A 14,183-nucleotide genomic window follows, 5' to 3' on the forward strand; every position below is an offset into this window, starting at 1 on the left:
GGTGTGGGGAGACTAAGGGTGGGATTTCACGGAGCACGCGAACGATTTGCGAAGGACGCGAATGACAAAATCCAACATTCGGAAAAGTTTTTCTCCGAATGTTTTCCGACAATGAAGCCGAAAACTATTCTTGCGCAATTTGTGCGAAGTTTCCACGACGTATGTGCGAATGTCGTGTGTATCATTGCTAAAGTACAGCATGTTACGTACACGAAGAACACGCGACGGAAATGCGAACAACGAAAAATTTTCAATAATCATGGGAGAAAATGTACCCAGGGAGAGTTGGAAGCTGTCTTGAGTTGAATTTTTTTCTTTCCTCTATTTCTCCTTTCTTTTTCTCTCATTTCTCTATCGTGTGCTTGCCTACATTCTTTTTCTTAATACCTATTTCAACTATAGTAAGGAGCATTTGATTTTTTTTTCAGTTCCTCCGACACATAATCTCTGTAGTTCAAATGAAATTTTACATAGTTAAGATAAATTCTAAGTGTATTCTGCGATTTTTTTTTGTATATCAAACATTTCTTTCTCTTTGCTAGTCTTTAATTTCTTTTGTTACTATAGTTGTTAATAATTCTTTGATGTTTAGATGTATGCTACGATTTTTATCTGCAGAAAACGTATAAGTCATACATCACCCAAACGTGCGCTAAACGTTCGCGAGAATGTCTCAAAAGGTACGCGAACCGTTTGCGATTACGTCGTAAAATGATCGGAAAAACTTCGCAGATTTCGCGTAACATACGCGAGACATTCTCCAAAGTTTCGGAGTCTGTTTGGGGTTTCACGAACATTTTGCGAACATCGCGCGTGTCTTGCGAAGGTCTTGCGCATATGACGAAGCTTTCAAGACAATTTCGAGAACAATTCACGAGCAAATCACGACCAAGTGTGCGGAAAAGGTTCGCAAAAAATTTCAAACTTTTTTGAAATTCTCGCCGAAGTAAAAACGACATTCGCGAACAACTGACGACGCTTCCGAACGCTCACGACCGTTTGGCGAACTTTTGCAGACTAAAATACGAATGCTGGATTTTGCCATTCGCGTCCTTCGCAAATCGTTCGCGTGCTCCGTGAAATCCCACCCTAAGGGATCGCCTGCGGCGTCTGTCCGTCCGTCGTCCGTCCGTCCATCGTCTGTCCATAACGCTACAAAAACTTGAATAACTCTCTACTGAGGATTTCAATTTCAATCAAACTTGGAGGGAAGAGTGGTTATACAAAGTTACACATTTTACCAAACATGAAGGGCACCTCAAGGTCAAAGGTCACAGGCAGAGGTCAATGAACTTTAGGGCCCAATGTTAAGTTTTTAGGGCGTGTTTCGTTTATGGCTCGTAACTTTTGATATATCTGTCTGTTTGTGACCAAACTTAGATGGTAGATGTCCCTTGGGAAGTTGAAGGTTACCACAAGGTCAAAGGTCACAGACAGGGGTCAACAAACTTTTAGGGCCCAATGTTAAGTTTTTATGGCGCATTTTGATTATGGCTCATAACTTTTGATCCCTTTGTCTGTTTGTGACCAAACTTAGATGGTAGATGTCCCTTGGGAAGTTGAAGGTTACCACAAGGTCAAAGGTCACATACAGGGGTCAACAAATTTTTAGGACCCAATGTTAAGTTTTTAGGGCGCGTTTTGATTATGGCTCATAACTTTTGATCCCTTTTTCCATTTGTGACCAAACTTGGATGGTAGATGTCCCTTGGGGAGGCGAAGGTCATCACAAGGTCAAAGGTCACAGACAGGGGTCAGCAAACTTTTAGGGCCCAATGTTAAGTTTTTAGGGCGCGTTTCGATTGTGGCTCATAACTTTTGATCCGTATGTCCGTTTGTGACCGAACTTGGACGGTAGATGTCCCTTGGGGAATTAAAGGTCATCACAATGTCAAAGGTCACAGAAAGGGGACAACAAATTTTTAGGGCCCCATCAAGTTTTTATGGCGCGTTTCGATTATGGCTCATAACTTTTGATCTCTTTGTCTGTTTGTGACCAAATTTGGATGGTAAATGTCCCTTGGGGGTTGAAGGTCACCACAAGGTCAAAGGTTATAGGCAGGTCAATGAACTTCTAGGAGTTAGAAAAATATTAATTTCTTGTACGCAAATGGGCGAGACACAATTTGGCACTTGCCTTGTTCTGATATTCCTAGATATTCCTTATGAATAGGGAACAATTCAAAAAACAAAATATTGTTGTCCCCTATTTCAAGGGTGCTGAATCCAAACCTGAGAGAAGCAAAACTCACATCCTCTAGGGTTTTAGATATCCAGAATGGTCACCAAAGATTGAAATACTGATTTTTTTTTTTCAACCACTTATAAGGAAATATTTATATTGGTAATTCAATTGTCGACAGACTTCTGAATATTTTAAAACCCTCAATGATGCAAAAGATGCATCATAGAGTTTAGGATTCAGCACCCTTGAAATAGTGTGGAAGTATTTTTATGCCTCCGCCACGAAGTGGTGCCGGAGGCATTATGTTTTCGGGTTGTCCGTCCGTCCGTACGTACGTCCGTTCGTACGTACGTCCGCTTTCGTTTACGCGATAACTTGAGTAATATTGACTGGAATTTTACCAAACTTGGTCCAAGTATAAAGTATGATGGGGCAATTATTTGATAAGATTTTAGGTGAAATCGGCCAAAGGTCAAAGGTCAAGGTCAAATCATGAAATTGTATCCGTTTACGCGATAACTCAAGACTGGATCGAGCAAATTTCACCAAACTTTGTCGGAGGATGATGTATGATGGGGCAATTACTTGATAAGTTTTTTAGTGAAATCGGACAGAGGTCAAAGGTCAAAGATCAAGGTCAAATCCTAGAATTTATCTGTGTACGTGATAACTCAAAACTGGATGAAGCAGCTTTCACCAAACTTGGTCCAAGGATGATGTATGATGGGACAATTAGTTGAGTAGATTTTAGTGACATTGGCAAGAGGTCAAAGGTCAAAAGGTCAAGGTCAAATGCTAAAAATGTTGCTATTTCCCTTATATCTATGTAATGCCCAAAGGTATTCTCTTGAAACTTAGTGTAGACATGTACTACTGCGTAAAGATTCTCCAAAGAGAGTTTCATGTCATAAGGTCAAAGGTCGAAAGGTCAAAGGTCAAAGGTTAGGTGAAAATGTTGCAATATCACTTTTCTCGCAAATGGTTCAATGTATCTTCATGGAACTTGGTGCATACGCATGTACTGACTGGCAGGGATTATCTAGGGAATTGAGGGGTCGTGGGTCAATAGTCAGGGGGTCAAAGGTCAAGGTCAACTCCTTAAAATTTTACTATTTCCCTCATATACTAGTATATGCAATGCTTGCATTATTAGTTTTAAAACTTAATATATACATGCATTACCTAATGGAGATTCTCCGGAAAATTTCCAGCCAGAAGGTCAAAGGTCAAAGGTTAAGGGTCAAAGGCCAGGTTTCAATGCTCCCCCTCCCCCAAAACAAAAACAAAACAAAACAAAAAAAAACCCAAAAACTATTTTGTACTGTAATTACACTCTTTCTTCATACCTTGGAAATTACTCAATGCATAAACTTATAAAAGGGTCTGTCAGAAGTCAAATAAAAATGTTCAATTCCCCAAATATGTGTACCTGCACTCTTAGACAATTATAGCATACCCAGTTCAAGGAAAGTGAACATTCAAGATATTTCTGACAAACCTGATGTCATTTCAATATTTTGCCAGTTATGTGAAACTGTCATCACACATTGTGAAGACATTGTACTATACACCTATTGGGAGAATCATGCATTATGGCGGAGGCATCAGTCGCCATAGCGACATTTCTAGTTTTTTTAAGTATTGTATGGTCAAAGTTCAACCTCCGGCAATAAGACTATAACGTGTGATACAACTCATTGAGGGAAGATGGGTAGCTGTTTCTTAGTCTTTATATTCTTGGGGATAAACTAAAATGTGTTGGGGTAAATGGTGTGTCGTTTTTTCTACACTGATGAAGTCTTTGCCACTTTTTAGTAAGGAATATGTGGATGTATTTTCTGCTGCAATCTGAGAAGTGGAACCTTGTGCACACTGGCAGATTTTGTAGGATTTTTTGTATAATGGTACATATTGCAGTTCCAAGTCAAACAACTCTACATCCTAGGTATCCTGAGAAGTGAATATATCAGTCTAACCATCATCTTCTTTCTCTAGGTGGACATTGTGTGTGATGAAGAAATCTTAGAACCTGAAGTCTCGCTGAAACGTATATGGGCCCAGAGCACTGAGGATCAGGTTAGTATGCTGCTCTTTCTTTTTTAGACATTTTCTATTTCACTCTCCAGGCAGGAATACCTCACTTCGCAAAGTAATTTGACATTATACAAGAACGAAAAAAATTACGGAAATTACATATCAAGCACTACGGTATAGAGAAAATATAAAGAAAAATCCACAAAATATCATTTGATTTAAAGAATACACATTCCCTTGGCTTGTAACTGACATGTGTCGAGGGTTATATTATTACATGTATGCCTGCTTTCTGAAAGAGGTAAGACTAGTGCTCCATAAATACTACAAATGTGAAAATATGTTGAATTTTCTTTATATTTTCTTTATATTGTAGTGCATGTGTGATGTCATAATCTGTAGTAGTCTTCTGATCCAGCGGTCATGTCACCATTACTTCAAAAATCCATAACATTTGAATGGATTGTCTGATTTTCCTTACACTTTCACTGATGTGTTCTACTAATATTGCTGCAATCACTCAATCCACATGTATATTTGGGTATCATCCCCTCAGCCCCCTATTTGAAAAAAAAAAAAAAAAAAACTACACGAAATAAAATAAATTACTTAAAACCGGAAATAATCTTGAGTATATATATTGGATGCACTTTTAATGTTATTTATGGTAAATCAAGGGTTTGGGCAGGGATCAAATGGGGGAGGGCGGCAGTTCTTATATTTCAGTCTTTTTTAAACTGCCTAGCCAATTTTTATCGAGCCCACCAGAGGTGCGGGGAGACTAAGGAATCGCCTGCGGCGTCTGTCCGTCCATCGTCCATCCGTTGTCCATTCGTCCGTCCGTCCGTCGTCTGTCCGTAACGCTACATAAACTTAAATAACTCTCTACTGAGGATTTCAATTTCAATCAAACTTGGAGGGAAGAGTGGTTATACAAAGTTACACATTTTACCAAACATGAAGGGCACCTCAAGGTCAAAGGTCACAGGCAGAGGTCAATGAACTTTAGGACCCGATGTTAAGTTTTTAGGGCGCATTTCGTTAATGGCTCATAACTTTTGATGTATCTGTCCGTTTGTGACCAAACTTAGATGATAGATGTCTCTTGGGAAGTTGAAGGTTACCACAAGGTCAAAGGTCACAGACAGGGGTCAACAAACTTTTAGGGCCCAATGTTAAGTTTTTAGGGCGCGTTTCATTTATGGCTCATAACTTTCGATCCCTTTGTCCGTTTGTGACCAGACTTGGATGGAAGATGTCCCTTGGGGAGTTAAAGGTCATCGCAAGGTCAAAGGTCACAGAAAGGGGTCAACAATTTTTAGGGCCCAATGTTAAGTTTTTATGGCGCATTTCGATTATGGCTCATAACTTTTGATCCCTTTGTCCGTTTGTGACCAAACTTGGATGGTAAATGTCCCTTGGGGTGTTGAAGGTCACCACAAGGTCAAAGGTCATAAGCAGGTCAATGAACTTCTGGGTGTTATAAAAATATCAATTTTTTGTACGCGAATGGGCGAGACACAATTTGGCACTTGCCTGGTTTTTTAAAATACAGGGTACTTGGCAGGTATTTTAACCAGTGTGATAGAATATGCAAATGGCATCACCCTCCTATGGAAGCCCTCAAAGCTACCCCATGCCCCCAAGTTTGCAATGTTCTCAGGTTCTGTAGACTTCCGTTATAACAAAGTCCTCTGCACCGGCAGTTTCCTTTTGTTATGTCAGAATTTCGTTATAACCGAATATGTGAACAATAAAAACACATAGAGTGGGTAATGTTGTGGCCTGAATTTTTACTTTGATAGTTGTAACCAGAATTTTGTTATAATTGTGTTTGTTTTTTTTTAATGGGAGTGCACTGTAGTAATCTGCAAGAATTCATGGAAGGTTAGCTTGCGATACTCAGGTGAGCACCAGATCTCTTGTCATAGAGTGTCATATTTTTGTTTTTGTGGCTTTCAGTAAAAATTAAAGGGGGAAAAAATCAAAATTCAAAATTCCAGAAGAATATAATGCAGTCTGAACTGGCTAACTGTATTAGATTTCTTAATGAACATAGTCTCCATGGCTGTTGTTTATATTGTGTAAAACTCTCATGAAAAATATATTGTGTGTATCCTCTGTCTCATTCTGTCTATGTAGTAGAAATAACACATCTTAGTAAACTTGTCAAAATATGTTGTGTCACCCAATATGAGAAGAGTTCCATTTATTCAAGTCCTCACTGAGCAGCAGCAATTATACATTGATGGTAACACAGGTACATGTATATTGAAAAGCTCACCATCATTTTAAGTCATTTAGTCCTACAAAATGTTCACATTCCTGCAAACTCTTGGGAAATGTTGTGGAATAAAAGTCTAGACTCTGAAGTTGATTTAGCAGTAACTATTCTTTGACATATTGAAAGCTAAGAAGAATGCCCCATATGAGTCATTTTCTTTGCTTAACCCTAATCAGGCCGGGCTTTTTGGGCTGTTCTGTAGCCCCCTCCCCCCGATCTCGGCCGTCGATCGCGCAATCACCATGAAAATTGGCACACACATTACCTGTCGCCTAATCTACCAAACTATAAAAGAAAATATTGATTTTTTTATTTTTTATATTTTATATTAATTAATATGCATGAAATCATAAATTTTGCTCTACCCCTAACCCTAGCATCCTAAGTTTTGGTTATATTATTTAATATATACTTGAAAAAAATCTGGTACCCAAATTAATTTCTTATGTATTTTATTGTTTATGTATTTTTCATGTATTTTTTTGTTTTTGACTTTTTATTTTTTAGTATTTTTTCCGCAAAATTTATTACAGAACCTAATTCAAGCATAATTATGCTATAATTAATTAATTTCAGTCATTGAAAGTGAAAATAATCAGATCTTTTTGAATAAGGTGAGAAAAATCTATTTGCATAGTCTTTGTACCCAAAATCACATTGTTGAGCTATTTTCGGTCTGACAAGCATGTATAAAATGTGGTGCAGCGTTGTAACGGTATGCCCAATTTTCTCGAAAGTGGTGTCATAAGGTGTGCGAGGCTTGAAAGTAAAAAGTTAGCAAGAGGCGTAGTCAGATTAAAAAAAAATTGTGCGGCGGAATGGTAGTGGAAAATGTCGAGGGGGGTTAATTCAATCCCCCCCCCCCCCCCCCCCCCCCCCGGCCATTTTAGGGTTAAGACATCTACTCGTTAAGACATCTACTGAATTAATCCAAACTTGTCTTCAGTACTGTTGTGATTTTCCATTCTCTGCCACAAGACACGACCCTATTCCATAAATTTTTAATTGAATGAGTTCTTATACAGTAGTAAATACTAACTAACTGCTCCAACCCATGTTTTGGTTAAGTCTTTTTTATTATTCTCTTCAATTATATCTTTCCAACCCACAGATGGCAAATGGGATGCTGTGCCTATATTACAGTGTCACCAGGTCACAGCCAGATGTTGTGTGATGCTACCCTGGGAAAAACAAATAGTTAAATGTATTGTACATCCAAAAATCATATGACTGTTGCTGTGTATAGATGATAGAAGATAGTTGTGTAAACTACTTCTATTTGAAGGTTGTGGGACACTTTGCATTCAGAGATGAATGCTGACATGGGCCAAATTAGTAAAGACATGTAATTGACAAAGAACACACACACATAAAAAAGGTGACACATAAAGCTAGGCAGTGGTAACCAACACAAGATGGAAATATCATTTTTTTTTTTTTTACTTCTGAATAAGCAGGATGTGAAGCAACTAGGAATGCTGTCAATAAGAACACTCTACAGTATGGCTTGCAGAACATTCAGTGACATGAGCATGTATTCCTGCCCAAGTTCAAGGAGTGGTAAAGACATTAAAATTACACAACTTTTGTCAGTAGGTAACATGGATTTCCTCAGTTTTGTTTTTGCTAAGGGATGACATTGTCCTCCCAAAAGTTGATAGAATATGCTGCCACCAAGATCACCACTGCATATGTGTAAATTAGAACCAAGCTTGTATCTTTTAATTAGGAAAGTGCAGCATTGGAGGTTTTGCCTTTTTTTTTTCTTTTTGTTCTTGTTGTTTTTAAGTATATTTGTGTAGAATGTACAAAGCAAACCATTACATGTCTATTATAATATCATAAGGAAGCATGGTATGTGTTTCCATTTAGGCCTATACAGAAGGTGAAATCAAGTCATAACTTGATTACTGGGAGATTCCAGATATAATCACTGTGACTGCTTCAAGGCAAGTGTTTTTGTGGTGGCTTAAAAGCATCAATCATGGTTTCTATCAAACTTGGTAAAGTGATGAAGTGTTTCAGTAAAATGTCTATATTTATCTGTGAAAAAGAAAAGAAATGAATGAAGTGTTGGCAACAGAAAAAATTGATGATTTTCACAAGAGATTTATTCATTTTGTTTCATGTTCCTGTCTCAATCTTCATATGTGGGGTTTTTGTTGTTGTTTTGCAAAGTCTAAATAAGCACAGTAATTTTTTGACAGTCATCCTGTCCATGCAGAAAAATGGCAAAAGAGAGCAACAAGATGTGAGATGGAAAAAGATTTGGTGTTGTGTCTGATTTGAGGATAAATTAACTTGTTATGAAGATACATTGTACAACCCCTTTGGAATATGGTAACCATCGACAAGGAGCTGCACCAGAATTATTCATTTTGGATGATACGTCACGGAGAAATTGTTAAAAAATATTGTTGCATATCACACCGAGAAGAGAGATCTGTATTGACGTTTTGCCTTTTTTTTTCTTTCACTGGGATGTAGGTTGCATAATGTGGTGTATTAACAATGAAAGACTGAAGCAGCCTACATAGTGCATCTAACACGGACACTAAAGAAAACAAATGACCACCCATCAAGTTTTCATGGCAAGGTATAATCATTCAAAGGTACATCTAATCATATCAAGGCTGTTTACATTAAATTTGAAATATGGCTGATGTGATTATCATACACGTATGTATATCACTATCCAACATAAGTAATTTGTTGTATGAAGACCTTTTAATTTCTTATGAAATCTATATCATCACCACCAGTTTCCACCCCATATTGGATATTATTGGTATGTAGTGAAAGGTCAGAAAGAATTTCGATTAGGAGTGGCTGTTCATCATGTGACATTAGGAGTCAGAAAACCACTTTGTAAAGTACCCAGAAAACCCCAAACCAATGATACCTGGTATGTATTATGTCCGGGTGCTGTTGATAACACTATGTTATTTCACTCCTCACATACATGTATGCAGCTACCTATTTCCTCTGCATTTTTGGACATGAAGTTTGATGATTCCTAGTTCGTGCAATTTAACTAGTACGCCGAACTCATTTGAAAAGTCATGAATGATTCTTGAGGTGATGAGATGGTCGTAGTAGTGATACGGAACGGCTTTCCGCTCTGCAGACAAATGGAACGGCCAAAAACCGTAGACATGAACTCGCTGGCAGAGATGTATAGCAATCCCAACAGAGTAGAGCCCTGCATTAATTGTATGGGAGACATAGGGGCAAAGAGGAGTTAAAGGAACATCATCTAAAATGATTCTACTTGACTCTCTGCATGTTATGTGTTTATGTGTCCTATATGAGGAGAGGTTCTACTTTCCCTAGTCATGATATGGCCATTTCTGGTATTTTCTTCAATCAAGCTCAGTTTTCTTTCTATTGTAGGACTCTAAAATTGTGCGATATTGTTAGCACTTGAATCACTTACAGGGGCCCATTTCATAAAACTTGTTATCAGTGACAACTGCCACATGTCTATGACAAATTTGCCCTCAGCCAATCAGATGCAAGGATTTCAGTAGCTTATCACAACTATGACAACTTGTCACTGATGACAATTTTTATGAAATGGGGCCCTGGGTCCCATTTCATAAAAGTTGTTATTAGTGAAAAGTGTCATATTTCTGTGACAAATTTGCTCTTAGCCAATAAGATGCAATGATTTCAGTAGCTTATAACAACTATGACAACTTGTCACTGATAACAAGTTTTATGAAACGGGGCCCTGGTCTATCACAATTCACCCTAAGAGATGAAAAGAGAAAATGAATAAAAAATGACATTAGTAAAGGAAATTGTGAAGGTTTCGTTGTGTTTACATTACGGATATCAACCTGAATATATAAGCGAGGCTTTGTGGATGTGAGCGAGAGAGAGAGGGGGGGGGGGGGGGGGCGGCTGGGAAAAGTCCTTGACCCATCAATGGTATTGCGACTTGTTGGTTCGAAAGGAATAAAAATGGATGTGTGTAGATTTTTGTGCAATGTACATGTATATCTCTTTAGAAATATCATGGTTGTTTTTTTTAATCAGATTTCAATTACAGATACATGTCACTAAAATCTTGCTTGTTTTTATGATCTGAAAATATTCAGTGGCCAAAAATTTGAACATTACTTGGCAACTGACACCTATTTATACCTACAAATCATATTTGCCTATTGTAGGTCAGTGTACATTTCATTTTCATTTTTTCCAATTTTGTTTCATTTCATCGTTTTTTCTTACTATTTTTATTCTCATTTCATTCTATAAAATGAATCTTATTAAAGTGTGAATGATTTATGCAGATGGTGTTGTTTAATGGAAATGAGTACCGGTATTGCTTTCCAATGAGTTAACACACCAAGTAATGTCTGACGTGCACGTTTTGTTTACCGTAATTTAACACCCGAACCGTATGTCTTAATCCTGCGACTTTGGTATCAAAGTGTGCATATAGCAACAAAAAGTCATAAAAGGCGAACGCGAAAGCGGACGAAATTCCTTGAAGGGAAGGGTGGTGCTTGCAACCAAAGAGTATAGAAGCTAGCGCTAAGAGGGCGTACTCTCGCGATTTCGCACGCAAACAAGGTTAGTGTGATACGCCATGGAGCCCCACATGGAACCCAACGGCGGCCATTTTAGGAATACATGTAATACAATGTACCGCGATCTTCTTAACACGTGAGCCTATGGAGCGAACCCTACCAGTACCTTCCTTTCATTTTCTTCATTTTAAGGAGGCACACAGCGGTAAAATTGTGTTTCAGACCTCAAAATATCAGCAGAAGTATATTTTCTGTCGATACGTTAAAAAAAAATTGAAGTAATGTCTTTACTTTTCAATCTGTAGTCCCTCAAAGTTTGTGCTTGAGCTGACAAACGCCGTCTATCTCTTTCTCTCTCGGGCTTCTTTAGCTCAAACTTTGTGGGACTGCATATTGGGAAATAAATGACATTTATTCATTTGCATTTCATGATTAGACAGGAATGATACTTCTGTATGACAAAACGAGGTCCTAAGTACATCTCTTCCCCTGAATGCCCCCTAAAAAGGGGGAAAATGAAAGGGAGACAGAAATCACTACTAACGGCACGTAATATACGCCCTCTATAGGTCTGTTGCTTTCAATGGCGCCCGTATTTCGCCCATGAGCGCACTATACGCGAAATCGCGGGAGTAAACCCTGTTAGCGTAGCTTCTTCTTTGCTTGCAACTAGTGTACATGTATAGTGCTGCTATCTCGCGAGCAGTGTCAGGTTTACATGTACAGTGCACTCCCGTTACAACGAACACGGTTATAACGAAGTAAAACTTCTGGTCCCAAAATTATCGCCATTAAAGTCTATGGTACAAAATTCGCTTTTAACAGACACGGTTATAGCGACATTTTCGAAGTCTTTTCCGAGCGCCACTGACAAAGAAAAACAAAAGAAGTGCTCCGTTATAACGAAATGCGGAGCGCTTTTCGAAAATACGTTATAGCGGAGCAAGCATTTTGCTCGTATAGCGTGCATGGGAGAACGCTTCACATCACCGTGTGTTTGCTCCGTGTGTCACGCACAGTTACCGAGGGCAACTTGCGTTGTTGTAATACATGTACAATAATCTGAAATTAAATAAGATTCGTTTTATTGTTCTGAAGGTTCTTAAATGACAAAACACAGATTCTGATATTTATGATACACTTCAATGTCCGTAAATTCAGATATGAAATAGGATTTGTTATTACGAACATTTTGACGTTGTTCCAAAGGTTCGTTATTAATAAGGTTCGTTAATCTGACAATGAAATGTGGTTCTTATTACGACGGTTCGTTAGTCCGAAATTGATAGGAATTGCAAACGTTCGATCATCGGAACATTAAAAAAAAAAAAATCCTTAATCTAAAAGTGATAAAGGTGAGGCCACTAAAAAATTCCAAACCTTATAATCGTATTAAGATAACTGAACCTTCGAAATAACTAACCTATTTTTTTTTCTTTTTTTTTATTCACAATCCTTCGTAATAACGAACCTTCTTTCATTTTCGGTTAAAAAAACCGTCGGAACAACGAACCTTCGGAAAAGTGAACCTTTCTAATTTTCTGATTTACAAACCTTTGGAGTGACGAACCTCATTTCATTTTCCCGTCAACGAACCTTCGGAAAACGAACAATATATTTCTAACAAGATTACATGAACTTTTGGAATAACGAATCGTCGGAAAAGTGAAGCTTCAGTTGAACAAACCTTCAGAATCCCGGGAATGGTGAAACTTCGGAATAAGGAGCCTTCGGAGTAACGAATTTTAGTAACAAATGGACCTCTGGAATAGCGATCTTAACCGAATCCTCAACCATTATTTTCTATACAAAGTCATGTTTGACAATACAAACAACCTTATTCTGTCTTTTAAATGTAATATTTAAACGAAATTAGAAAGGTACCATCCCATTTCACATAGCTTTCCAGTGTACGATGAGTATTCCTCAAACAGAATGCAATACATACTATGCGTGGATTCCTTGTTTTCGTTATACAATGCATTATATTGAATTTGTTCGGTTAAAGAAAACTGCCGGTCCCGAGCATTTCGTTATAACGGGAGTGCACTGTACTGTGATTATCTATTCACCTGAAGAGACTTTTAAAGGAATGCCGTGCTGACGCCAGAACCCATTCAATTTGGGACTGAACTGAGGGTTTCCCAGTACAAGCTTTCCCTCAGACTCTGGCAAGACTTGGCAGCCTTGGGCAAGAAGTCTCAAGAACTTTGATTCTGGGTAGGTGGGAAGGCGAACTACATGAACTGGCAGGTGGGAGTACGTGACTTTGTCAGATGAGACGTATTCAAGGTCGGCCTGGCACGATGGTTTGAACTTTGAAGATTTCAGCCAACTGCATGAAATAGAACAAAGAAGAAGAAGAGGAGAATGTGGAGACATTTCCGTAGCTCTACTTTATAGACGTTAAACTTGGGGGTTAAGAAGATCGTGATGTTTTCGCATCCAAAACAACAAAACACCGGGGAAAAGAGAGTGTAAGCGTGTAAAGAGACGTGACCTCGCGTTTAACTGACGCTGCCATCATTATACAGGTATAGCCTATGAGAGTATGATAAGTCTCCCGCATTTGAATTATTGTTCGGTAATATGGGCCAATTCCAGTATGTCAAATGTGAATAGAATATTATTGCTTCAAAAAAAACTTATTCGTTTGATAAATCACAGTGATTATTATGCCCATACTACTCCAATATTTTACCAATTGAAACTTTTGAGGTTTCAAGATATTTATATTTATCAGTGTGCAATATTTATGTATTTGTGTTTTAACAATATGATTCCTCAAAATTTATTAGATTATTTTAAGTTATATACTAATTGTAGATATAATATGAGAAATGTTAACGTATATAGTGTTCCTTTTGCCAGAACCTTGCCGTCTCAAAAATCGATATTTGTCAATGGACCTAAAATATGGAACGGAATTCCTCCAGATATTCGAGGCAGCACATCATTACGATTATTCCAAAGGAGATACAAGTTATACCTTCTAAATCAATACATTGAATTTTCTGATTGTTAGGCCGTTTGTGTGTAGGCGTGCGTATGTGTGTGTGTGTGTGTGTGTATCTGATAGGTGTGTACAGCCATGTTTCAACTTGCTGAAATTGAAATGATTTATATTTATCAAAAATATTCC

The 14,183-nt window shown here is 38.0% G+C and overlaps 1 protein-coding gene across 1 annotated transcript in view; it reads left to right on the forward strand.

The window, feature by feature from the left end:
- The window catches only part of LOC139712625 (polycomb group RING finger protein 1-like), a 28,498-nt gene extending 18,202 nt beyond the window's left edge, over window positions 1-10,296 (forward strand). Inside the window, exons 9-10 of the mRNA XM_071624436.1 lie at window positions 4,181-4,261; window positions 7,615-10,296. Coding sequence (XP_071480537.1) covers window positions 4,181-4,261; window positions 7,615-7,677 — 144 coding nt within the window. The 3' untranslated portion in view covers window positions 7,678-10,296. The remainder of the gene's footprint in view (window positions 1-4,180; window positions 4,262-7,614) is intronic.
- Window positions 10,297-14,183: the final 3,887 nt, after the last annotated feature.

The sequence above is a fragment of the Diadema antillarum genome, unplaced genomic scaffold (assembly GCF_040938485.1).
Source record: "Diadema antillarum isolate AM-2024a unplaced genomic scaffold, OU_Dant_1.0 seq00001830_RagTag, whole genome shotgun sequence".
Classification (NCBI taxonomy): Eukaryota; Metazoa; Echinodermata; class Echinoidea; order Diadematoida; family Diadematidae; genus Diadema; species Diadema antillarum.